This window comes from Trachypithecus francoisi, unplaced genomic scaffold (genome assembly GCF_009764315.1).
Source record: "Trachypithecus francoisi isolate TF-2019V2 unplaced genomic scaffold, Tfra_2.0 Lachesis_group4, whole genome shotgun sequence".
Lineage (NCBI taxonomy): Eukaryota > Metazoa > Chordata > Mammalia > Primates > Cercopithecidae > Trachypithecus > Trachypithecus francoisi.
The window spans coordinates 29912785-29939536 of NW_022681469.1; the positions used below are offsets into that span (position 1 = coordinate 29912785).

The 26752-nt window shown below is 48.4% G+C and overlaps 1 protein-coding gene across 2 annotated transcripts; it reads right to left on the minus strand.

Moving 5' to 3' along the window:
• Positions 1–137: 137 nt before the first annotated feature.
• On the minus strand, positions 138–26519 carry TSPAN33 (tetraspanin 33). 2 transcript variants are annotated; one of them, XM_033191945.1, is made up of 8 exons: positions 26153–26519; positions 7629–7686; positions 6840–6967; positions 6454–6528; positions 4422–4517; positions 2067–2195; positions 1413–1574; positions 138–1201 (listed from the first exon to the last, which is right to left on the minus strand). In XM_033191945.1, exons 1-8 carry the CDS (start codon positions 26252–26254, stop codon positions 1100–1102), a joined length of 852 nt encoding a protein of 283 aa, XP_033047836.1. In that variant the 5' UTR covers positions 26255–26519; the 3' UTR covers positions 138–1099. The 2 variants fall into 2 exon arrangements, with proteins under 2 accessions (XP_033047836.1, XP_033047837.1); XM_033191946.1 differs by having other exon boundaries at positions 6840–6964; positions 26153–26394.
• Positions 26520–26752: the final 233 nt, after the last annotated feature.

The following is a 26752-nucleotide window of genomic DNA, read 5'->3' on the forward strand; positions in this document are numbered from 1 at the left end:
CGTTGAAGGAGACGCGCGTGTAGGGGGCAGCAAGGGGGAGGTGTGTGGCGTTTAGGAGTCTCCAGTGCCGTCCTCTGCAGGGCCCTTCTACTCCTCCCCTTCCAGTTGCCAGAATGGAAAATTCATGGAGTCCAGCGTAGCCCAGGTCAACACGTTTTTTATTGCCACTTCTGGCTCCGCTCGTCCCAGCAAGATTCCTACCTCTTACCCTGCAGGAATACTGAGCTCCGATGCAGGGGAATGGGGTGGGGATGTTACCACTTCTCCTCTGCACACTGCCAAGTTAAAGAAAACCCCACTTGCTGGAGAGGGAGGGCCAGACAGGGAGGAATTCAAGGGCATGTATGGCTCAGTCCCACTTCTGACTGCAGAGTATAGGGACCAGGGTTCCAAACTTTTTTTCAAAGTAGAGGAGGTGGGGAAGAATTTGGCTGCTGCTGTACCCCGTGCCCTAGCTGCTATGTTTCCATGGAAATGAAGGCGGGGCAGGATGTAGCTCACTCTGACTACCTGGGAGGATGGCAGGGCAGGCATTTGGTAAACATATCCCCCTCCACTCCCAGCTAGCACATACGGCTGTCCCCAGCCGGCCCCCAGGCTCGCTCCTCACTGTCTGCTCCACTCCATTCCCTTCTGGAGCTGGTATCATGCCAACTGAACTCCAGGCAGGGCTGCCAGTGCAACTCTCCACAGCCAGGTCTCACTGGCACGTTAGGATCTAAGTATGTCCGCCAAGCTCAGGAGCATCCCTGATAGAGCTGGTGGTGGCAGTGCCTCGGTGAAACGGCAGCAGCACTACACCGTAACTCTCTGTGCAACTGCTGTTTCCCAAACAAAACTAAAAACATAAACCCAAACACTTAAGGGTATCACTATCCCACAATGCTGAGGGCTGGGATGGGGGAGAGGGGGCACATCCTCCTGAGACCGGAGCCACCTGTGCACCCTGCCTTCTGTCCATCTGGAGTTTGCTTCTTCCCACTGGGCTGTCACTGGGGGGCTGGAATCCAAATCTCCATTTGGTGCTGTTCTTAGCACCCGCTGCTGTTGGTTGATGAGGCTTGCCAGTTGCCATGGTGAGGAGGTGCAGGATGGATTCTCAATACCATGGGTCAGCCCGGTGCTGCTGGTTGTAGAGCTGTAGCTTGATCTGATCTTTGATCTGATTCACTAGGATCTGGGACAGCAGAATTCCCACCAGCTGGGAGAGGCAAGAAGGAATTGGGCCCTCAGCAGTGAGTGATGGTTTTGTTTTCCCTGGCTCGATCTTTCCAGTGCGGCCAGCACTATCCCTTTCCCCACCCTCAGCCATGTCAGTGCCTGACACCCTCACTGATCCCCGAGGGCCTTCCCCAAAACAAAGGAGTCTTTACAGAGTGTGTGGGACCCACAAGTCTCACAGGGTAAGTTACCTGGGGGATGGCCAGGCCTAGAGCCACACCACCAAGTAAGAATAAGTTGCTGTGTATCCAGTTGACCAACTTGTCAATACAGCCATTGGTGTAGATGACTTTGCTAGCTTCCAAGTAGTCAAAGGCCTGCATACCTTGGCCACACATAGTGTTGATCACTGCCTGGGGAAAGAGTTGAAAAGCCAGTTGGGACTCTAATTCCAATAACTTTTTGTTTGGGGCCTTAGCTGATGGGCTTCCGGAACACCCTTCCTAAACTCCTAAATTGTCAGGGAATATATGTGGAGGATGTTGGGATGGAAGTTGCCAAATGCAGACTTCCCTTCCTCTGAGAGGTCAGGGTCCAGGTCTATTTGCTCTGGGTGGTGAAATAATCTGTGCAACAAACCCCCAAGACACAAGTTTACTTGTATAACAAATCTGCACAGGTACTGAACCTGAACTTAAAAGTTAAATCTGTATCTTCTGAACTCCATGTGGGCTACAGGAGTGCGAGTTTAACAGAAGCATCAAGCTGGGGTGAATGGGAACACCTGACACCTGTCCCACATGACTGGTTAAGCTGGGGGATGGATATTCCCAATAGAAGCTGCCCCCATCAGAAAGTGACTCAGCTCGCTGCCCAGGAGGAAGTGAGGTGGGATGCTGGCTTACCTGGTCAGGGGTAGGCAAGCAACAGGAGTAAGGCACAGAGCAGCGCTCTCGACTGGGGTTGTCTTCCGAGCAGTTGAAATACATGTTCTGGGACCAGTCCTTGTAGGAAATCCCTCCACAGCAGCTAAACTGCAACAAAAGCCACCAGAGGTTAACAATTACCCACCCCTCACACTGAGGTGACAAGGGGAATTCTCAGAGCCACCAAAAGTCTATAGGAAGCTCCCACTGGGAACTTTGGCTTCCCAGTCGCCTTCGCCTGAAGATATTCTCACTTCTTAATTTCTATTACTTTGTATATCTGGTTATAACTTACCACTGTGCTTGTTGGTATTACAGTTGTACATATATTTTGTTTTACATAGTCAGCTATAATCTTCTTAAGAGAAGTTTTTGGCTTTGCAGGCAAATGGAAGTGATCAAAAGTATTGACTGATATAATTAAAGGATCAGTGCTGAAAAACTTCTCCTTAAGATAGAGAAAACACAGGAGAGGAATCTTCAATATTGTGAGTCCATCATTATTCCATGAGAGCAAACTGGATCTCAAAGTCAAGTGTCTATTGCACCAGAGAAAGGGGAACTCAGGACTTGTCTCAAAGCACTTTTACTTAAAAGTTAACTTTTTTGGCCAGGTGCTTGGCTCACGCCTGTAATCCCAGCACTTTGGGAGGCCGAGGCGGGCGGATCACCTGAGGTCAGGAGTTCAAGACCAGCCTGGCCAATATGGCAAAACCCCATATTTACTAAAAATACAAGAATTAGCTGGGTGTGATTTGGGGGGCACCTATAATCCCAGCTACTCAGGAGGCGGAGACAGGGAGAATCACTTGAACTCAGGAGGCGGATGTTGTAGTGAGCCAAGATCATGCCATTGCACTCCAGCCTAGGTGACAGAGCAAGACTCTTTCTGGGGGGGGGGGAAGTTAGCTTTTTATTTTTTACTTATTTATTTTTGAGACGGAGTCTCTTTCTGTCACCGAGGCTGGAGTTCAATGGCACGATCTCGGCTCACTGCAACCTCCACCTCCCAAATTCAAACTGTTCTCATACCTCAGCCTCCTGAGTAGCTGGGACTACAGGTGTGCGCCACCAAACCCGGCTAAGTTTTGTATTTTTGGTGGAGACAGGGTTTCATCATGTTGGCCAGGCTAGTCTCAAACTCCTGACCTCAAATGATCTGCCTGCCTTGGCCTCCCAAAGTGCTGGGATTACAGGTGTAAGCTACCATGCCTGGCCTAAATGTTAACTTTTGATTCATAGCAGCCTTGTTCACAATAGCCAAAAGGTGGAAGCAACCCCTGTCTCCACTGGTGAAGGAATAGATAAACAAAATGTGGCATATACATACAGTGGAGTATTATTCAGCCTTCAAAAGGAAGGAAGTTGTGGCACATGCTACAATAGAGATGAAACTTGAAGACACGCTAAGTGAAATAAGCCACTCAAAAAAGCATTAACACTGTAAGTCCACTCATTTGAGGTACCTAGAGTTGTAAAATTTACTGACAGAAAGTAGAATAGTGGTTGCTGGGGGATAGGAAAATGGAAAGTTAGCGTTCAATGGATACAGAGTTTCAGGAGAGGAAAATGGGGAGTTAGTGTTTAATGGATACAAAGTTGCAAGAGAGGAAAATGGGGAGTTAGTGTTTGATGGATACAGAGTTTCAAGAGAGGAAAATGGGGAGTTAGTGTTTGATGGATACAGAGTTTCAAGAGAGGAAAATGGGGAGTTTGTGTTTGATGGATACAGAGTTTCAAGAGAGGAAAATGGGGAGTTTGTGTTTGATGGATACAGAGTTTCAGCTGGAGAAGATGAGCGTTTGTTCAGGTGATGGTGGTGATGGCTGCACAACAATTGAAGGTACTTCATGCCACAGATCTGCATGCTTAAAAATGGTAAATTTTACATTATGTAAATTTTATCACAATTTTTAAAATGTAACTTTCTTTTTTTTAGTTTAGTCAAGTGCAGAAGTGGAATGGGGAGAGGGCGGAAGAGTAGAACAAGGAGTTCAATCTGTAGCTGACAGTGAACAATCAAATGAGATAACTCACTCCCTTCGGACCAGCCAAAAATGTCACTTTCGAAGAGGTAATATTCAAGAATCTGCGCAGTTCCTCATCCCCCTGTAGGTAACCACTTATAACACAGTAGATTACAATATATACTGTTCCGTGTCTTTAAAAGTACGTTTAAAGCACTCTGCTACGTATGTTTTTTTGCCAAACCCCTTCCCAGAAGCCATTACCTGGCAGGTAACGAAGAGCTCCACAGGCATAGAGGGTGAGGCAACTCTTGGGAAGACGTTCACTTTTACCCACAGTCCCCCAGACCACTTGGCTGACCCATACCTTTTTCTGGCCAAAATCAATGAGGTTCTGCAGATCCAAGTCATCACGGTAGTGCACAATGGCATTGTTGATGATCTCACTCACTTTCCCTCGAGCCTGCCGGAGACATGGGCAAGGAATCAGAACAGAGGACTAATCCCTAACTTGCTCCTTCCTGCAAAAATAACAGTAGACAGGGGTCATCCTTCTTAATTGAGTCTGCCTTGAAATCAGAACTGAGTCCTAATGGTGGAAGACAGCCAGTTCAGTTCCAAAGCCCATCCATCCCAAGGCCCTCAGGTACCAGTGGGCAGGAGAAATGCTGGACCTGCTGTTGAAGCTTTTCAGAGACACATTTCAAGATATTCCAATGCATATCTATCTCTGAATGCTACTATCACAAAATACTTGTTGACTGATGAAAACAAATTGATTTTTAATTTTTTAGCAGAAAGTAGCTTACTGAGCTGAGGCACTGCCCTCTAGTGGACACGAGATAATTGCATCTCTTTAGACTCAGCTATTAAATACATCATTTCAGGATCTTTCTAAGCCAGGAAGACTAGGAAATTCGGAATTAACTCAGCGGCTCTCGATTTCATAATTTTCTCTTCTCCCCTCCCCTCCCCTCCCCTCCCCTCCCGTCCCTCCCCTCCCCTCCCCTCCCTACCCCTCCCCTCTTCTTTTCTCTTTTCTTTTCTTTTCTTTTTTTTCTTCTCTAGAACACAGTTTTACTGTCGTCCAGACTGGAGTGTAGTGGCGCGATCTCAGCTTACTGCACCTTCCTTCTCCTGGGTTCAAGCGATTCTTATGCCTCAGTCTCCTGACACCCAGCTAATTTTTTTGGTGTGTTTTGGTAGAGACAGGGATTTGACATGTTGGCCAGGCTAGACTCAAACTCCTGGCCTCAAGTCATCTGCCCGCCTCAGCCTCCCAAAATGCTGGGTTTACAGGCATGAGCCACTGCGCCTGGCCCAATTTCATAATTTTCTACCATAGTCTCTTCCTTCCTGCCCCACTACTTTTCTCAAATTTTCTTTCCATAGTTTTGTACTCTGCCCTTGGCAATCATTTGCCTTTTGGGAAAGGCATTCTGGTTCTTAAAAAGGAATGTCACTGAGTGGCAGACCATTTCCAGATATGGCAAGCATTGTTCAAAACATTTTCGTGGCCAGGCGCGGTGGCTCACACCTGTAATCCCAGCACCCGAGGCAGGTGAATCAGGAGGTCAGGAGTTCGAGACTATCCTGGCTAACATGGTGAAACCCCGTCTTTACTAAAAATACAAAAAATTAGCTGGGTGTGGTGGTGGGTGCCTGTAGTCCCAGCTACTCGGGAGGCTGAGACAGGAGAATGGCATGAACCCGGGAGGCAGAGCTTGCAGTGAGTCGAGATTGCACCACTGCACTCCAGCCTGGGCAACAGAGAGACTTCGTCTTAAAAAAAAAAACAAAAAAAAACTTTTCTTAAGCCAAGCGTGGTGGCACATAACTGTAATCCCAGATACTTAGGAGATGGAGGCAGGAGGATCACTTAAGCCCAGGAGTTCAAGGCCAGCCTGGGCAACCTAGTGAGACTCCCATCTCTCAAAAAACAAAAACAACAACCGCCCCCCTCTGCACAAAAAAAAAAGAAGAAAGAAAAAAGAAAAAAACCTCAAAACAAAATCTTGTTCTCTTCCCCCTTCCTTCCTTCCTTCCTTCTGTTTATCTCAATAAACAATTTTTAAAAGAAGTAAGAGTGGCCCACTTGATTATTGAGTTTGATTCTGTCATTTGCCATTAAAGTTTCTAAATTATTTTAACTTTGTGTTTGTATAATTTACTTCCCTGTTAGCTTCTCAGATTGTCAGAGGAAAGCACCTTATGATCTTAAAATTCTCTTCAAATATGATGAGCTTACAGGCTATTCATTCACCCTTAACGAACTTTTCGATGGCTGATGTTTCTCAAGGAAGGAGCACTGTGGTTATTAACCAGGCTAAATATGGGCAGGAACTTTCCTTCCTCCCTCTGGGTCACACCTGAGGAGGCCTCCTGGCTCCCAGCATTACCTTGTCTGAGAAGACGAAGCCCAGGATCCCAGCGGCCAGCTGCAGCAGGAACACGGCGGTGAGGCAGAGGGAGAACTGTGGAGCAGCAGGAAGAGGAGGTGTCTGGGACCACTCAGGGCAGCGGCCCTTCCCAGGGCCATGAGGATGCTGGGAGCTGCCAGGCAATTCTCCCAGATGCCCCACACGTGAGAAAGGCAGCTGCCTCTGGGACACTGTCCTGGGGGTGGCCACCCTGTGCTGGGTCACCTGGGCTGAGCTCTGCACTGAGGAGTGGACAGCACAGGCCTGGGGGTAGGGTGGGACAAGGAAACCAAAGGGCCCTAGGAGGCTAAGAGGCATGATGGGGAGAGGGCCAGGGTCTTTCCTGTGGGGCCTTGACCACTCACCGTCTGCAGGAGGCAGATGTTCTCGCGGAGGGACCCAATGCAGCCACAGAAGGTGAGCAGGAACATGAGGACACCCACCACGACCAGCAGGATGGCAGGGTCCACCGCCAGGCAGGCTAGGGCTGCTTCTGGAGAAGGAGCCGGACCTCAGCCTGAGCCCGGTGCCCACTGAGGAACCCATGGAGGGGGTGGGAGGGTGCCCCAAACTGTTCTCCTTCCCCTGGTGGGGGAATCTCCAGTATGGTTGGATGAAGGTTAAGGGGAGGCAGCACCCCTGTCCCAGGGGGAGAACCAAAAAGGGGCCAGAAGGGTTGTGGCATTTAATTTGAGAAACTAACGAAATAAAAGCCTTCATTCCTGGGCTTAAGAGAGGAGGGGCTGCTTTCCCTCTAGAAAAGAATTAGAATGGCATTAGCCTTACCAGCTTTGCAGATTCTATTTCCTGGAGACTTGTGTGGTGAAATAGGAATGGTGGCTGGGTTTCTCCAGAACAGAGCTAGGGACGGGCTAAAGCCCTTGATGACTGTCTGCTCCCAGGGGCCTAGCTTCTTTCTCAGACACTTCCTAAGTCTCAAATGTAGGCATATCCTGGAAGACTCAGAGGGGCTCAGGGAAATCCAGGGGCACTGGTATGGAGGGGGTCTCACACCTAAGTAGACCATGAAGATTTGGCTCCAGGGAGGCTGCCTCCTTCAGCACCATAGCTAATGTGTGAGGGCCAGGCTGAAGGAGGCAGAGGGGGAAGGGGCATGGCACAAGGTGGGGCAGGGAGGGAGAGCTACAGCTCACCTGCATGCTTCATCAGTCGAGCGTAGACACCCACAGCCACCATCACCATGGAAATCACCTGTGGAGACAGGGAAAGAACCAGACCCTGAGATTCTGGAAACCACAGAGCCCTGAATGCCGTGAGTAACCGAGGAGAGCAGAAGGACAACTTTCCTAGGACTCAAAGGTGAGCATCTTTCACCTCCCCAGTGATTCTGCTGATAGAATCTGCCAGGGCTTTACCTCCATGAGACTTTTTTTTTTTTTTTTTTTTTTTTTGAGATGGAGTCTCACTGTGCTGCCCAGGCTGGAGTGCAGTGGCGTGATCTCAGCTCACTGCAGGCTCTGTCTCCCAGGTTCATGCCATTCTCCTGCCTCAGCCTCCCAAGTAGCTGGGACTACAGGCGCCCGCCACCATGCCCGGCTAATTTTTTTTTGTATTTTTAGTAGAGACAGAGTTTCACTGTGTTAGCCAGGATGGTCTTGATATCCTGACCTTGTGATCCGCCCGCCTCAGCCTCCCAAACTGCTGGGATTACAGGCGTGAGCCACCACACCCAGCCTCCATGAGACACTTTTACTCATATTATATTTTTCATTATTCATTCAGTCCTCACAACACAATTAGGTTGTGAGGCAGATATTATGCCCATTTTACGGATGAGGACATTAAGGCAATCCAGGGTTAATACTAAACAGTGATTAGGAATATGGGCTTCAGGCTGGGCATTTTGGGAGGCCAAGGTAGGAGAATCAACGTGAGGCCAGGAGTTTGAGACCAGCGTGGATAACATAGTGAGAGCTTGTCTCTAGATGCAGACACAAAATAATAATTAGCTGGGTGCAGTGGTGTGCACCTGTAGTCCCAGCTACTCAGGAGGCTAAGGCAGAAGGATGGTTTGAGCCCAGGAGTGCAAAGCTGCAGTGAGCCATGACTGTGCCATGGCACTCCAGCCTGGGTGACAGAGTGAGACCCCGTCTCTAAAAAATTTAAGTTAAAAATTAAAAAGAACACAGTCTTCAGAGCGAGTCAAACTTGGGTACATAAAGGGTAAATTTCTGAGCCTCAGTTTCTGTATCTGAGGATGGGAAGTAAGAACAAACAACTGATAAGATTACTGTAAGAATCAAATAAAATAATGCATAGAAAGCATTTAACACAATGCCTGACAATAAATATTACCTATCATTATTTATAGTTAACTTGCCCAGGGTCACATAGAAATGGAAAAGTTTTGAATTCAAATCTATCTGCATCAAAGGGCAGGTTTTATACCTAAAGCAGGCTTGGGTGGTTGCATATTCCCAGCTCTCTAGCCCTCTTAGATGTCAATATCGTGTCAAGTACAAAAAGAAAGTGCACTCCAATGTGAAGGACTGTGTGTGAGTGTATGTGTGTAAGCACTGGAACTGCCTTGGCAAAGGAACCTTTATCTTCACAAACTCTGATTCCATTGTGGAGGAATAGAGAGGAGTTTAGATCTTTCAAATTTTGTGGCTTCTCCCTGAGAGAACAAACCCATCAGAGACTAATAGGAGACCCCAAAGGGGCCTTATCTGCCCCCTAACCCCCAGGTCTCCAGGGGTGCAGGGCAGCCCCAGTGCCTACTTCCCTTGGCTACCCTTTTTTGTGCCCAGTCTCCAGGCTGGTGCTAAGCAGCAGCTGGCTGTTGCCATGGCAACAGATGGGGCCAAGCTCTGGCAGGAGAGAGTTCTCAGCAACAGGGTCTTGACCAACTCAGTGGGGAAGGAGATGGCTGGCTAGACACCACTGTCCTGCAAGACAGAAAGTAGCTGGAAAGAGCCACCATGGGGCTTTGGTGGAAGAAGGGAGCTAGGCCCCCAGAACAGGTAATAGGGTCAGATGAGTCCCTCGGTACAAAGACATTTTTTCCTGTAGGACTCCTTGTTGAAGGTTCTCTGCTATCTGGCAGGGGATGGCAGGTGCCTTCAGCAGTAAATGGCAATCATTATCCAAAACCACATCTTCCAGAACTCTTCTCTGCCTGTATGTACAGCCCCCTCTTTTTTGCAGGGTGGGGGAGCAGGGTCTTGTGCTATTGCTCAGGCTGGAGTGCAGTGGCATGATAATAGCTCATTTCAGCCTTGACCTCCTGGGCTCAATTGATCCTCCCACCCTAGCCTCCCAAAGTGCTGGGATTACAGGTGTGAGTCACGGCACCCGGCTAGCCCCGGTCTCTTCCCACCTCACATCATTTGACCATGCCTCTAACTCAGGGCCCAAAGTGTTATTGCCAGCCTTCATACTCTTTGTCCAGGAGGGAGGAAGCTGCTAGTAGAGCTGCAGGTGCCAGCTGGCGCCTTGTCCCACAGCACTGCCAGGCTCACAGAGCATGGGGGAGGCAGGGAAACTACACGACAGAGATGCCAGTCATTCCCCAGGCCTGGTGGCCAGTCCACCGCCACAGTGAGTGAGCATCTCTGTCAGCCATTTAAAACCCACCACAGGCCGGGCGCCGTGGCTCACGCCTGTAATCCCAGCACTTTGGGAGGCTGAGGCGGGCGGATCATGAGGTCAGGAGACTGAGACCATCCTGGCTAACACAGTGAAACCCTGTCTCTACTAAAACTTCAAAAAATTAGCCAGGCGAGGTGGCGGGCGCCTGTAGTCCCAGCTACTTGGGAGGCTGAGGCAGGAGAATGGCATGAACCCGGGAGGCAGAGCTTGCAGTGAGCCGAGATTGCGCCACTGCACTCCAGCCCGGGAGACTCTGACTCAAAAAATAAAATAAAATAAAATAAAATAAAATAAAATAAACCCATCACAGCCAATTACAGTTCTGAGTGTCATTTAACTGAACTATTGAAAAATGTGTATCTGCTCTTGATTTCTGTTGCTCCCAGGTTCTCATTGTTTTTCACGTTAAATTTTCACCAGGGTGTATAATTTTCCACAAAGATGTTCTCTGATTAAATCGTAGTATAGATAAAACAACAAAGGCCAAACAAGCACTCTTCACAATAGCAAAGGCATGGAATCAACCCAAATGCCCACCAACAGTACGGGATAAAGAAAATGTGGGGCCGGGCCAAACGTGGTGGCTCACGCCTATAATCCCAGCACTTAGGCCAAAGTGGGTGGATCATGAGGTCAGGAGTTTGAGACCAGCCTGGCCAACATGGTGAAACCCCATCTCTACTAAAAACACAAAAATTAGCCGGACATGGCGGCACATGCCTGTAGTCCCAGCTACTCCGGAGGGCGAGGCAGGAGAATCACTTGAACCTTGGAGGCGGAGGTTGCAGCGAGCCGAGATCGCGCCATTGCACTCCAGCCTGGGTGACACAGTGAGACTTCGTCTCAAAAAAAAAAAAAGAAAAGAAAATGTGGGACCGGGCACAGTGGCTCACACCTGTAGTCTCAACACTTTGGGAGGCTCAGGCAGGTGGATCATGAGGTCAAGAGATCGAGACCATCCTGGTCAACATGGTGAAACCCCATCTCTACTAAAAATACAAAAATTAGCGGGGCATGGTGGCACGTGCCTGTAGTCTCAGCTACTCAGGAGACTAAGGCAGGAGAATCACTTGAACCCAGGAGGCGGAGGTTGCAGTCAGCCAAGATCATGCCACTGCACTCCAGCCTAGAGAAAGAGCAAGACTCTGTCTAAAAAAAAAGAAAAGAAAAAAGAAAATGTGGTCCATATACACCATGGAATACTATGCAGCCATAAAAACCAATGAAGTCCTGTCCTTGCAGCAACATGGATACAGCTGGAGGCCATTATCCTAAGCAGATTAACCCAGGAACAGAAAACCAAATTCCACGTGTTCTCACTTGTAAGTGGGAGCTAAACATTGAGTACACATGGACACATGTACTTGAGAGTGAAGGGCAGGAGGAAGGAGAAGATGGAAAACTACTTATGCTTATTACCTGGCTTATGAAATATCACCCTATGACACACAATTTACCTATATAGCAAAACTGCACATGTACCTCTGAACCTAAAATAAAAGTTGAAAAAACGGGCAAAGTAAAGAGATGCCACACATCATAGAGTAAGTTAACTCTATTTATGGGCCTGTAATTACAGCAGCTGCTCTGTCTCTATCTATGGTAGAGAGAATAATGTCCCCTCAAAGATGTCCATGTCCTAATTCCTGGAACCTGTGAATGTGTTACTTTTCACGGCCAAAGGAACTTTGCAAATGTGATTAACAATTCTGAGCTAGGGAGATTATCCCCGAGGACTCAATACAATCACAAAAGACCTTCCAAGAAGGAGGCAAGAGGGCCGGAGTCAGAGAAGGAGATGACAATGCAGGCAGAGGCTGGACTGCTGTGGTGCTATGGATGCAGGAATGAGGGCTGCCTCTAAAAGCTGGAGCAAGCGAGGAGGCGGGTCCCTCCTAGCACTTCCTGAAGGAATGCAGTGCTGCCATATTTTAGCCTGGTGAGACCTGTTTGATTTTAGCCCGGTGAGACCCGTTTTGGACTTCTGGCCACCAGAAATATAAGAAAATTAGTTTGTGTTGTTTTAAGCCACTGAGTTTGTGGTCATTTGTTACAGCAGCAACAGGAAACTAATACATTATCCAAATCCAATTCATCTGCTGCTATTCAGACAGTACACTGAGGACCCTTAATCCATGTGCTATATGGTGGAGGGGCAAGAGCATTTATAGCTGAAAGCATATGCTCAACTTTGGCTGCCATTAGAGTCGCCTGGGACTTAGGGTTGTTGGGAGAGAGGCTTAAAAAACTGCTAATGCCTAGGCTGCATCCCAAACCAAGTGGATCAGAATCTTTGGCATTGGGACCCAGGCAACAGTATTTCTGAATGTGTTCTCGGTTATTTCAATGTGCAGCCAAGTCTGAGAACCTACAAGCCTAAAGAACAATCAGCCAGGGATCTAGAGCCACAGATGCAGGCTACATTAAAATCAAGATTAAGTCGGCCGGGCTCAGTGGCTCACGCCTGTAATCCCAGCACTTTGGGAGGCCGAGGCGGGTGGATCACAAGGTCGGGAGATCAGGACCATCCTGGCTGACACAGTGAAACCCCGTCTCTACTAAAAATACAAAAAAATTGGCTGGGCATGGTGGCAGGCACCTCCCAGCTTCTCGGGAGGCTGAGGCAGGAGAATGGCATGAACCCAGAAGGCGGTGGAGCTTGCAGTGAGAGGAGATCACACCACTGCACTCCAGCCTGGGCGACAGAGCAAGACTTCGTCTCAAAAAAAAAAAAAAGTCTTTAATATTATTAATATTTAATACGATCATTAATGATATCTCTCCCCTGAGCTCTCAAATTCTGCATTTCACAGCTTGACCTTGCACACCCGCATTCCTGCCCCCACTTCCCACCCTGGATTCCTCAAAGCTACTGCCTTTCCAAAGTTAGTGCTGCTGCTGCTGTTCATAGCATCACATTTGGAGGTGAACAGAAATTTAGAAGTGGGTTTGGCCACTCACCTCTTTTTATAGATGAGGCCAAAAGAGTGGAAGTAACACTTAATCAAGTGCATATGGGTGCAGTGCACCATCTGGACCAAATCCAACCTCCCAATCTCATTCTGGAACTCTTTCCGCTAGGTCAGAATTTTCTGTAAAATCCTTATAGCACCTCACAATATCATGAATGACCTCCTTTTGCGACGAGTATGGAGATAAAGACATTTCTCTTCTTTCGATAGCTTTTCACATTCTGACTAGAATGAAGCCTAGCTGGAAACTTTTAAGAGCTAGATACAACTTTTAAAATGGCTGAGTCTAGCTTTTAGCAAAATATATGTTCCTGAAAAGTTGTCAGTCAAATTACATAAAATAATTTGCACACACCAGTACCATTATCTCTATGTAAGGTGAGTAATCACCTTGTAATGAAAATAGCCATCCCCTGGGCTCCTTGGAGAAGTGGCTGGTTCTAGGATGGGGGCAGGAGAGGCACAAGATGAGCCTAGGGCATCTTGTAGTGCCCCAAAGAAAGGAAATGCTCACGAAGAAACAAACATGAATTCCCCACATCACTATCCCCATCAATGTGAGCACCCCAAAGGGACACAGAAGGGAACTGAAAGAGTTCCCAATGGCCAAGGCTAGAATGATTTGAGTGTCAAAATAAAGAAATATTGAATTATTACCCAAAATAAAAAATACACATCTGTGGGCCCATGCTGATATAAATAAATGACTTAATGAATAGTGCAGAAAAGACAAATCTCCCACGTAGAAGAATTTCAAATAATTCTCAAGGAGGTAGAGCTTAACTCCTTACTCCTTCAGTGCAGACTGTGCATAGTGACTTTCTTCCAAAGAGCACAGTGCGGAACACAGGGGGAAAGGCTAACTCTACAGCGGAGGAACCTGATAAACACTACTTCATCGAGGCCATCAAGGCCAACATCGACAATGATCATGTTGCCAAATCACTTGTGTGATGTGATGTGATGTGATGAAAGTGGCACTTTACTTCTCTGGTCTTTCTCCCAAAAGCCATAACCCCAGTATTATAATGATGAGAAAAACAGCAGGCAAGTTCCGATAAAGGGACATTCTACAAAATACCTGACCTTGGCCGGGCGCGGTGGCTCAAGCCTGTAATCCCAGCACTTTGGGAGGCCGAGACGGGTGGATCACGAGGTCAGGAGATCGAGACCATCCTGGCTAACACGGTGAAACCCCGTCTCTACTAAAAAATGCAAAAAACTAGCCGGGCGAGGTGGCGGGCGCCTGTAGTCCCAGCTACTCAGGAGGCTGAGGCAGGAGAATGGCGTAAACCCGGGAGGCGGAGCTTGCAGTGAGCTGAGATCTGGCCACTGCACTCCAGTCCGGGCGACAGAGCGAGACTCCGCCTCAAAAAAAAAAAAAAAAAAACCTGACCAGCACTCCCCAAAATGGTCAAGGTCATTAAAAACAAAGTAAGTCTAGGAAACTGTCACAGCCAAGAGGAACCTAAGGAGGCATGACAATTAAATGTAATGTAGGGCAGAACATGGTGGGCCACACCTGGAATCCCAGAACTTTTCGATGGCAGAGGATGGTTTGAGCTCAGGAGTTTGAGACCAGCCTAGGCAACATAGACTTTGTCTCTACAAAATATAAAAATAAAAATAATCTGGCCATAGTGGTGTGCACCTGCAGTCCCAGCTACTTGGGAGGCTAAGGCAGGAGGATCACTTGACCCCAGGAGGTTGAGGCTGCAGTGAGCCATGATTGTGCCACTGCACTCCAGCCTGGGCAACACAGCAAAATCCTGTCTCAAAAAGAAAGAAAGAAAGAAAAAAGTAATGTAGTATCCTGAATAGGATTCTGGAACAGAAGGATATTAAATAAAAATGAAAAAAAAAAAAAAAAAATAAAGTGTAGACCACAATGATAATACTATTAATTACAACAAATTTATCATACTAATATGTTAATAGGCCGGGCGCGGTGGCTCAAGCCTGTAATCCCAGCACTTTGGGAGGCCGAGACGGGCGGATCACGAGGTCAGGAGATCGAGACCATCCTGGCTAACACGGTGAAACCCCGTCTCTACTAAAAAATGCAAAAAACTAGCCGGGCGAGGTGGCGGGCGCCTGTGGTCCCAGCTACTCGGGAGGCTGAGGCAGGAGAATGGCGGGAACCCGGGAGGCGGAGCTTGCAGTGAGCTGAGATCCGGCCACTGCACTCCAGCCCCGGCGACAGAGCGAGACTCCGTCTCAAAAAAAAAAAAAAAAAAAAAAAAATATGTTAATAACAGGGAAAACTGAGTATGGGATATATGGGAACTCTCAATACTATCTTAACATGTTTTTAGTTGATATACGTAAATTGTATGTATTTATGGGAAACGTATGATATTTTGATACATGAGTACAGTGTTTAATGATCAAATCAGGGTATTTAGAACATCCACCACCTTGAACATTTATCATTTCTTTGTGTTAGAAACATTTTAAATCTATTTTGAAAACTACAATATATTGTTCTCAACTATAGTCACCCTACTGTGCTGTTGAACTCTAGAACTTATTCCTTCTATGTAACCATATGTTGGTACCTATGAACCAGCCTCTTTTCATCCTCCTGACCCTGGATCCCAGTCTCTGGTAACTACTATTATATTCTCTACCTCTATGAGTTTCACTTTTTTAGCTCTCAAATATGAGTGAGAACATGCAATATTTGTCTTTGTGTGCCCAGCTTATTTCACTTAACATAATGACCTCCAGTTCTATCTATGTTGTGAATGACAGGATTTCGTGCTTTTTTATGGCTGAATAATATCCCATTATGTATATGAATCATATTTTCCATATCCATTCATTTGTAGATGGACACTTAAGGTGATTCCATTTCTTGGCTATTGTGAATAGTGCTGCAGTAACATGGGATTGCAGATGTCTCTTCAATATATTCATTTATTTTCCTTTGGATAAACACTCAGTAGTGGGATTGCTGGATTGTCTAGTAGTTTTAATTTTTGTTTTTTTGAGAAATGTCCATCTCTGTGCTATCTTCTCAATTTTTCTGTAAAACTGTTCTTAAAAAATAGTCTATTACCACCCCCCACCCAATTTATTAGTTCACACTTTTTATTTTTATTTATTTTTTTTGAGACAGTTTCGCTCTTGTTGCCCAGGCTGGAGTGCAACGGCAAGATCTCGGCTTACTGCAACCTCCGCCTCCCAGGTTCAAGCGATTCTCCTGCCTCAGCCTCCCAAGTAGCTGGGATTACGGGCATGAGCCACCACACCCAGCTAATTTTGTATTTTTAGTAGAGACTGGGTTTCATCCTGTTGGCCAGGCTAGTTTCAAACTCCTGACCTCAGGTGATTCACCTGCCTCAGCCTCCAAAAGTGCTGGGATTACAGGTGTGAGCCATCACACCCAGCCTATACATTTTTTAATATCAGATTTTCATAAACTAGGGTTAACTTGCATACAGTTTTACAAACTTTAATCTGGGTGATTTCCCATCAATCACACCAAAACTTAAGGCAGTGGATCTTCCCCCCTCCCCCACCCCCACCCAACAGACAAGGTCTCACTCTTGCGTTGCCCAGGCTGGAGGGCAGTGGTACAATCATAGCTCATTGCAGCCTCAACCTCTTGGGCTCAAGAGATTATCTTGCCTCAGCCTCCTGAGTACAGGCACATGCCACGATGTTCACCTAATTTTTAAATTTTTTGTAGAGATTGGATCTTGCTAGATTGCCCAGGCTGGTCTTAAACTCCTGGCACATGGTCATCCTCCTGCATTGGTCTCCCAAAGTGCTGGGATTACAGGCATGAGCCACCAGGCTTGGCTAAGGTAGTGGATCTTAAAATTGTTCAAGTGACAGAACACTGGGAAGTCACAGTGCTCTACTGGTGCACATTATAGATTTTGTCATATTCTTCTTTTTTTTTTTTTTTGAGGCAGGGTCTCGCTTTGTCACCCAGGTGGGAGTACAGTGGCACAATCAAGGGCTCACTGTAGTCTCGACCTCCTGGGCTCAAGCAATCCTCCTGCCTCAGCCTCCTGAGTAGCTGGGGCTACAGACATGTGCTACCAACTGGGCTAATTTTTAAATTTTTTTTAGAGACAAGGTTTCACAATATTGCCCAGGCTGGTCTTGAACCCCTGGGCTCAAGTGATCCACCCGCCATGGCCTCCAAAAGTGCTGGGATTCCAGACGTGAGCCACTGCACCTGACCTCTTTTTTAAACTTTAATACACTATTACTGTGACCTAGTTTACAGTCCATATGTAACTTTCTGCAATTATCCCCAAAATGTCTTTTGTAACCTTTTTTTTGTTTCTTATCCAGGATCCAATCAAGGATCATGCATTTAGAGATTAAATCTCCTTCAGCCTGGAACAGTCTCTTGGCTTTCTTTCCTCTTTAATTTTCTTCCTTTGTTTTTGGTCTTTAAGACACTGACTAAAATTTATGGTAAAATACACGTGACACAAAATGTACCATTTTAGACATTTTAAAGTAAACAGTTCAATGACCTTCAGTACATTCACATGACTGTGCAACCATCACCACCATCAGGGTGCAGTGCTTTATCACCACCCCAAATAGAAACTCTGTACCCATTAAACCATCACTCCCCATTTCCATCACCCCGTCCTCTGACCCCAGCCCCTGGTAACCACAAATCTGCTTTCAGTATCTATGGGTTTGCCTATTCTGGACATTTCCTGTCATTGGAATCACACACTATGTGACCCTCTGTGTCTGGCTTCTTTCACTTAGCAGAATGCTTTCTTTTTTCTTTTTTTGAGACGGAGTTTCACTCTTGTTGCCCAGGCTGGAGTGCAATGGCGCAATCTCTGGCTCACTGCAACCTCCGCCTCCCGGGTTCAAGACATTCTCCTGCCTCAGCCTCCTGAGTAGCTGGGATTACAGGTATGTGCCACCAAACCTGGCTAATTTTGTATTTTTAGTAGAGATGGGGTTTCTCCATATTGGTCAGGGTGGTCTTGAACTCCCAACCTCAGATGATCTGCCCGCCTCGGCCTCCCAAAGTGCTGGGATTATAGGCATGAGCTACTGCACCTAGCTCACTTAGCAGAATGTTTTCAAGATTCATCTGTGTTGCAGCATGTGTTACAACTTCATTTCCTGTTTGTTTGTTTGTTTTTTGAGATGGCGTCTCGCTCTGTTACCCAGGCTGGAGTGTAGTGGTGCAATCTCAGCTCACTGCAACTTCTGCCTCTCAGGTTCAAGCAATTTTTGTGCCTTAGCCTCCTGTGCAGCTGGGATTACAGGTGTGTGCCACCATGCCCAGCTAATTTTTGTAGTTTTAGTAGAGGCGGGGTTTCACTATGTTGGCCAGGCCACTCCTGACCTCAAGTGATCCGCCCGCCTCAGCCTCCAAAAGATCACAGGCGTGAGCCACCGTGCCCTGCCAACTTCATTTCCTTTTATTGCTGAGTAATACTTGGTTGTGTGACTATAACACAATTGTTTCTCCATTCCTCCATTGGTGGACATTTGTGTTGTTTCCACCTTTTGCCTGCTGTGGATAGTATTGCTATGAACACTTGTGTAAAAGTTCTTGTTTGAACATCTGTTTTCAAAGTTCTCTATACCTAGGAATTGCTGAGTCACATGGTAATTCTATGTTTAATTTTTTAAGGATCTGCCAAACTGTTTTCCACAGCGACTGTGCCTTTTTAGTTCCCCACTAGCCATGTGTGAGGGTTCCAATGTCTTCTCATCCTTCCCAACACTTGTTCTGACACTTCTTTGGACACTGACAGTTTTTATGTTTCGGCCAATTGTTTTGCAGAACGTCCCTTGATTTGGATTTATTTGGCTGTTTCCTCACAGTTATATTCAGATTACACATATTTGACAGGAATATTACACAGATACTGCAATGTCCAACTCACTGTATCATGTGAGGAGACAAACATTAATTTCTATTACAGAACTAAGGAACAATTTTACTAAGAGATGTGGCTGCTAGGTGTATGTCTCTGCGTTTCATAAAACAACACAGGCAATACTCTAAATAAATCGTTTCCTAGTTTTCCATAATAGTTGCTACTTGTCCTCTTCTGTTTGCCTTTTGTTAGGACTTGCAGGCAGATAAACAGCTGCAGGTACTAATGTTCATGGAAGAAAGGAGAAGATGAAGAAAATTTTCTCATCTTGACTTTTTTTCTTGCAAATTTGGAAAAAATAGTCATGATTTAATGTTTAAAAGGAGAAACCCTTATTCCATCCCGTAAGACAGTACTTCAGAGAGGAAAGGTTGCAGGGCCTCAACTTGAGGTCCTGAACAAAGGTTGTTCTCCTGGTTCTTATGCCCGAATGCCAATAATTACAGGCAAATTCGTTCCCAGAGTCCATCTCTACTGGATTGCATTTTAAGACCAAGGTAGGGCCGGGCATGGTGGCTCATGCCTATAATCCCACCACTTTGGGAGGCCAAAGTGGGGAAGATCGTTTGAGGCCAGGATTTGAAGACCAGTCTGGGCAACATAGTGAGACCAGTCTCTAAAAAAAAAAAAAAAAAAAAAAGTAGCCGGGCATGGTGATGCATGCCTGCAGTCTGAGCTACTCAACAGGATGGGGTGGGACATTTGCTTGAACCCAGGCAGTTGAGGCTACAGTGAGCTGTGATCCCATCACTGCACTCCAGCCTGGGTTAAAGAGCAAGACCATGTCTAAACAAACAAACAAATGAACAAATAAATACGTAAATAAAAATGTTAAAAGACCAAGGTGGTGGACAAGCCTTGAGAAGCAGATGTTTCCTCACAGTTAGATTCAGTTAGATTCCTAGGGAAGGCCCCCGGAGACAACAGTGTGGCTCTGTTCATGGGATAAATAGGAAATTTCTCCATAAACTAAAAAATATAAAGCTACCAATAATGATTGTCTCCTGCTGAGCTTTTTTTCTTTTCTCTTTAATTTTCTTCCTTTGTTTTTAGTCTTCCTTTGTTATGGTAAGAACGTGAGCAAAGAGGGCTGAGCAAAGGCTGGCCCTTCCCTAGCCAGTCCCTGTCTGCTTGCCAGTCTTTCATCCTCCCTGGAGGAGCACTCAGCCTCACCCTCCACGTCCACCCCCAGCAGGTGACCTCTAGGAGCGTTTACAGGGACAGCAGTGGCATTACTTTTTGTTGAGTGCCAAGGACCAGGTGCTGGGCTAAACACTGTCTCATTTAATTCTGGCCACAAATCCAAGAGGGCATTAGGATCTCAATTTTATAGAGATGATGTTCAGAGAATTCCAGCAACTTTCCTCAGTTCACTTGGCTAGTGAGCGGCTGAAGTGGGACTGGAACCTAGGTCTGGATGTCCCCAAAGCCTCATGAGCTTGGCCACTTGGTTGCTTTCCTATCTCTGCCTCTCAGCACCCCCAGGATTTTGCATATTCACCTCAGCCGTCATGGGAGATAAGAAGCAGCTGCTTGTGGTTCCCTTGGGGGAACAGCTGATAATCTCCAAATGGGCTAGGGCTCAGGCAGGGGAAGGAAGATTGCAGCTGGTGGGGAGGGATAGGGTGCCAGCAGGGCCCAGGAGGTGGCTCAGAGGGAAGTCTCTGGAACAGCACTCTGAAAAGGGAAGGCATGGCATTGCCACAGGGGGGCCACTCCCAGGTGCAGCTTCCAGGGAAAGCCCTAGCCTTGTCTGTCTTCCATAGTCCAAAGCCCAGGCTACAAGAAGCAGTGGCACCCGACTGTCTCAGGGTCCACACCCCCTCCTTAGAATCTCTTTTCCTCCTCTTTTGAAGGTGATGGTGGAGACAGCTGAGGGTAAAGTGGTTCCCTGTGTGGCAATCAAAACCCTGTCCCTGCTCAGAGGGAAGTGGGTAAGGCAGTGGTCTCCACCTCTGGTTTCTCGGTCCTCCCTACCCTTATATCTGGATGAAGCCAAAGAACTTTCAGCCTGTGGCCCCAGAGCAGGGCCACTTCTCTCCCTGCCCATGACCTTCACATACTGGTCTTTCTGTGCTCTCCATGGCGCTGCTGTTACAGGTGTCTGAGGTGGCGGCTGTCCATGTGAGGCTGGCTCTCAGCGCTCTCCCTCCGGATTGGGGGACATTGTCTCTCTGAAGTGGAGGAGTTCACAGGGCTTCTTCCTCAACAATGTCTGGGGCCAAGCCTTTGGCATCTTCCTCAGGCCATGGCTGACTTTGTTCTTCCAAGGTTAAGAAAGAGGAAGGGAGGTCTAGCAAGGGCTTGCAGTAAATAAGCATTCAAACTCACAGCCCTGGAGGGACGGCCTTGCACTAGCCTCCTACCAAGATCTGAGAGGCATTCTATGTTTTCTTTTTCCTTTTTTTTTTTTTTTTCGAGATGGAGTTTCGCTTATGTCGCCCAGCCTGGAGTGCAATGGCGTGATCTTGGCTCACTGCAATCTCCGCCTCCCGGGTTCAGGTGATTCTCCTGCCTCAGCCTCCCAAGTAGCTGGGATTACAGGTGTGCACCACCATGCCCAGTTAATTTTTGCATTTTTAGTAGAGATGGGGTTTCACCATGTTCATCAGGCTGGTGTTGAACTCCTTACCTCAGGTGATCCACCTGCCCCGGCCTCCCAAAGTGCTGGGATTACAGGCATGAGCCACTGTGCCCAGCCTTCTTTTTTTCTTTTTAAAGGCTGCTTTAAGTTTATGGTTTTCCACCTGGTACAAGGCAAACAAAGCTGCTGGGGAGTTAAGAAGGTGTGCATGCGACCTGCATAGCAAAGGAGATTGTTCTTGTCTTCATTTCCCATATTTTGTAATTTTTGTTGTTTTTATAAAAAGCATCTGACTATCTTCAGTTATTGAAGCCAGCCAAGTCTACGGGGAAGATGGGGGGTGGGGGGAAGGAGGTGATGGGCTCTACCTCCTAGTGTATTTGGAAGTATAGGATGAGGAGGTTGGATGGCAGAAAGGGCCCCTGCCACTTAGAAGAGGTTTTTGCCTGGCTTGATGCCTGGTTATATCCTCATGATTTTTGAGCCAGATGAAAAGAGATGGTGCTGAGAGTGGTCTGGGTGATTCTGAGTGCCCAAGGACTTCAATACAGTAGTCCTGCATGGGAGAGTGGATTTCTTGAAGAAGATGCCCTACCGATGGCTCGGCTCAGCCTATAGAAGACCTGAATGGAGGTCCATATATATAGCAGTGGAAGTGAGAAAATCCACATGCTGTAGACAGTAGGTACGTGTGGCTCTGAGGAGGGGATGGCTGCCATGTTTCTGACCTAGCTTAAGGGAAGGGATGCCAGGCCACCAAACCCATCACAGAGGAGAACACAGTTGGGTACCTCATCACCAAGAGTGCTCAAGGACCCCAGGTTGAGCTGCATCTTTACAGGCCAGTGTCCATGAGGGAGGGAGGATGGGCACCATGCCTCTACCCTGTGGGGTTTGCCCTCTCACTCGCCATCCAATAAACATTTAATAAGCACCCAATGTATGCCAAACGCAGCTGGGTGCCGGGGATCCAGAGGTGAACAGGGCTGTGCTCAGCCTCGAGATCCCGAAATCTAGAGGGGGAGACGGAGAAGTAAACACAATTGCAGCACAGGTAAGGGATGTGACAATCGAAGAATACAGAAGGTGCCATGGGAGTCCTGAGGCATAGCTGCTAGGGAAGCCTGGGCTGAGACACAGGAACTGGAGGTCTGAGCTTCTGGGCTCTGCCTGACTCAAAAGCCAGCCAACTGCTGCCCTCAGTGGGAAAAGGACCAGTGAGGAAGGAGGTGGGTGGCACTGAATGTTCCTGACAACACATGGCCAAACTGATAAAGCAGGCACCACCCCAATGTCTTTCTCTGCAAGAAGCTGTCCCACAGAGGGAGGTGAGGAGAGGCAGCTGCTCATTAGCTGCCCTAACTGATTTAAATACAACATTTAGGATCTTAGAGCAGCTACTCCAGGCCATGGAATCCCCATAGTCAGTAACCCAGCAACACGATTCCGGGAAGAAAATCAGAACTCCCAGGTCAAAGGGGAAGTGAGATTTGAAACACAAACAGTAGGAACTGGTCCCCGTTCCCCAAAATTAATTAGCTTTCTGAGTCGGACTCCAAATGCCCCAAGAGTCAGGCCTTCAAGAGCAAGAGCAGACATAGCCACCATCACCACCAGCACCACTGAATGTGAGCCCAGAGGATGCAGACACCTTCCTAGTGGGTTCCAGGCACAGACACAATAACCACTGCCACGTGGCCACTCCAGAAGCTGGCCAGAGCATGCACTCTGCCTGCAAAGGGTGTGGGCTGACCATCGTCTCATCCATAGGTGCTTCCTGGGCAGAAGAGCGGAATTTGATTAGGATGATAGAAGTCTACAAAAAAGAAAGCATGGGAACCAGTCCCTGAAGAGGGGCTAGGAAGAAAGATGGCCCCCAGATCTGGGGAAGCAGCCCTTTCTCTCCAGCTGCTCTTGTATGGAATATACCTGTATAGCACTGGGTTTGGGGGAGAAGGGACATTCAATAAGACCTGAAAAGTACTGTCCCCTAGGAAGGGCAATCAGGACACAGGGAGATTCATCCTTAGATCCAGCTCCAGGTCTTGAAGAAAGAAAACAGTCGGCCAGGCGCAGTGGCTCAAGCCTATAATCCCAGCACTTTGGGAGGCCAAGATGGGCGGATCATGAGGTCGGGAGATCGAGACCATCCTGGCTAACACGGTGAAACCCCGTCTCTACTAAAAGATATAAAAAACTAGCCGGGCGAGGTGGCGGGCGCCTGTAGTCCCAGCTACTCGGGAGGCTGAGGCAGGAGAATGGTGTAAACCTGGGAGGCCGAGCTTGCAGTGAGCTGAGATCCGGCCACTGCACTCCAGCCTGGGTGACAGAGCGAGACTCTGTCTCAAAAAAAAAAAGATAGCAGTCCCCCAAATGATTCATTCATCCTTAAATAGTTCACTAAGGCAGAAATTGTTTCTCCTTTAGAAGAGAAAGATTAAGGTCAGAGAGACAGATACATTGGCTTAGGGTCACACAGTAAGTTGGTGCCAAAAAGATGCTGAGCCTCTTGTCCTTCAGTGTGCTATTTCTAGAGCCTCCGATTTTTTATGAGTCTACTGTAGGGCCAAGAAAGGGCTCTATTCTAATTTGGGGTGGTGTTAGCTTGGCCACCTGGGTCTTCTGACCTTGAATGTACCATTTTTACCAAGGTAAATGGGTCTGTGGAGCCAAACTCTTTCCTGGCTGAGATCTCTCAAAGTCATTTATCTGATAAAAGGGGGGTAGGGTGGAGGTAAGGGGTAGGGAAGCTCGAGAAAAAAAAGAAGACCAGGAACACAAGTGTAACAGATGCACCCAGCTGTTGTCACCGGCAAGCACAGACAAGGGTGAGGTGCCGACGGCTCCAATGGAGACAGTCTCGGCAGATAAAGGAAGTCAGAGTGATGACCTAAAGTCCCTGAGATGCTAGTGCTGGCTCCGAGGATGGCACGTCACTGGCCTGGCACACTCAGTGAGCACAGAGGAGACGTCACTGATACTTGCCCATAGGTGGGGAGTCTCTTAGCACACTCTCAGCACTGGCAGAGTGGTAAGGGATTTTCTTGTTCTTTCCTAACCTCCAGCTGAAGCAGAACTTAGACTATGGGAACTTGGGTTGACTGGTTGACTACTAAAACTGCCAATACCCCAGCTATAGCAGCAGCCATCTGCGCTGAGGACTTCCCCCAGAGGCACTGTGGTTCAGTAGAAAGGTCACCAGACCAAGCCTGCTAACCAGCTGTTGGACCTTGGACAAAACATTTAACATCTCTGTGCTTTAGTTTTCTACATTTTATAGACATAAACACAGATGCTGGACAAGATGTCTTCTAAAATGTTTTTCCAGTTCTAAAACTGAGCATTTGATAGGAGCCCAAGTTTCATTTTCCCCAGGAGTATGATGGCTGAGTGCGCTGTCATCATCACCCTCGGAAATTTCTCTCATTTGTCCCAACAGGCCAGCACTTATGTGCTTTGTGTCTGCACTTCACCCCACGGGCCCTGTGAAACCTTTACAGCAAAGGGCTCAGATGTCTGTTTTGCTCCCTCCCCTAGGAAATATATTTTAGACTCAATTCTTCCCTCCTGTAAGTCTGAACTTTAGGTCTCCAGCTGAAATGGGGAAGGATGGTGGGCTCTAGAAGCAGCAGCTCTGGTGTAGTAGGAGCCAGAAGAGGAGGTGAATGGAGGAAGGACGGCCCTATGTTCTCACACCCCAGAACCTCCAGGACTCTCTAGCCAGGAAACAGGGTCGAGCTGGCATTGCATGATCTGGTTCAGCTCAGTTCTCAGCTTCAGCAGTCTTTCTGCCACCCCTGATCACACTAGGTTGGATTTGTGGGGGAGGGAGCCAAGACCTGCAGACATGAACATACATGCTTAGGTCGGTCAAGTCAACAATGAACGGCAGAGTGGCATGGGAATCCAGGTGTCCCGAGTCCCAGCCCAATACTTTGTCCACCCCAAGCAGAAGATTCTGAAAGAACTCCTGGCCCTCCAGCCCAACACGGGGTCCTGTTTAAAGACACTGGGGACTGTCAGGCTTCAGGGGTGAAGTCTGGCCCTGAGAAGGGTGGCGGGGAGGGGGCAAAGTTTGGGGCAGTGCTGGGAAAGGCAAGACATCTGCGCCTGGAGGTGATTCTTCCCAGACTTTGGGCGGGTGTAGGTGGGGGTAGGCGAGGCCTGCAAAAGGAAGAGATGATGTCCATAACCCATCTTCTCTGAAGTGGTGGGGAGAGAGGTTTGGGTTTTTCCTTCCTCTTCTTTGCCAGCCAGGCCTCCAGGCCTCCAGGCCCCCAGGCCTGAAAGTCACCTGCCGCCGCCGACCCCCTTCATGAATGTGCCAGTGGGTCCGCCTTGGGCCAACAGGCTGCCTCAAACCTACATTTCTAGCCTGACACAGACCCTCCTCCGACACCCCGACAATACCCATCAGTCTTCACTGATTCCCTGGTATACCCTCCTCCCTACAACGCCCCCTGCAGACGCGGCGTCCCCGGGATGTCCCTCCCCAGGATGAATTCCCCCGAAGTGCTGTCAGCCCAGAAAACTCGGCAGTGCGGCTCCCGCGCGTGGGGCACTCCGGGACACCCCTCCACCCCGCGGGTGGACCCCGCCGCCCAGGTGCCCTCGACCCCGAGACTCACCCAGAAGAGCATGTTGAAGAAGAAGAGCAGGTATTTCACCAGCGGGCTGACGAAGGAGAACTCCTCCCCGGAGGCGGCCGGCGCCCGGGGTCTCCGCGCCATGGCCCCGCCGCCGCCGCCCCCGGGGGCCTATTTCCCAGCGGCGGCCGGCCGGCCTGTGCGCCCCGCGCCCGGGGGCATGAGCCGCGCCGCGCAGGAGCCCGGCCGGCGGGGGAGCTGCGCTGCGGCGGGAGGCGCTCGAGCCGGGGGGCCAGGAGCCTCGCGGGCCGGGGAACTGCGCCTGGACCCGCCGGAGCCGCGGTGGGCAGCGCGAGCGGCGGAGACTCAGCCGCGGCCGCAGGACCAGCCCGGCCAGCCCGGCGCCCAGGAAACCCGGCCCGCCCCCGGACGCCCATTGGCGCGACGGCTGGAGCCCGACTTCCCATTGGCTCGTGGCTGATGTCACTAAGTATCCAGCCATCCCTCTCCACGGAGAATCGGGGGAGACACCTGTTTTGTGAGGGACAACTTGTTAAAGGGTCAGCGGTTCTGCCTCTCCCCTATCCCGAAGGGAAAGCATTCAGGCTGCAGCTGCTCACAGGAACAAGAATGAGGAGAAGG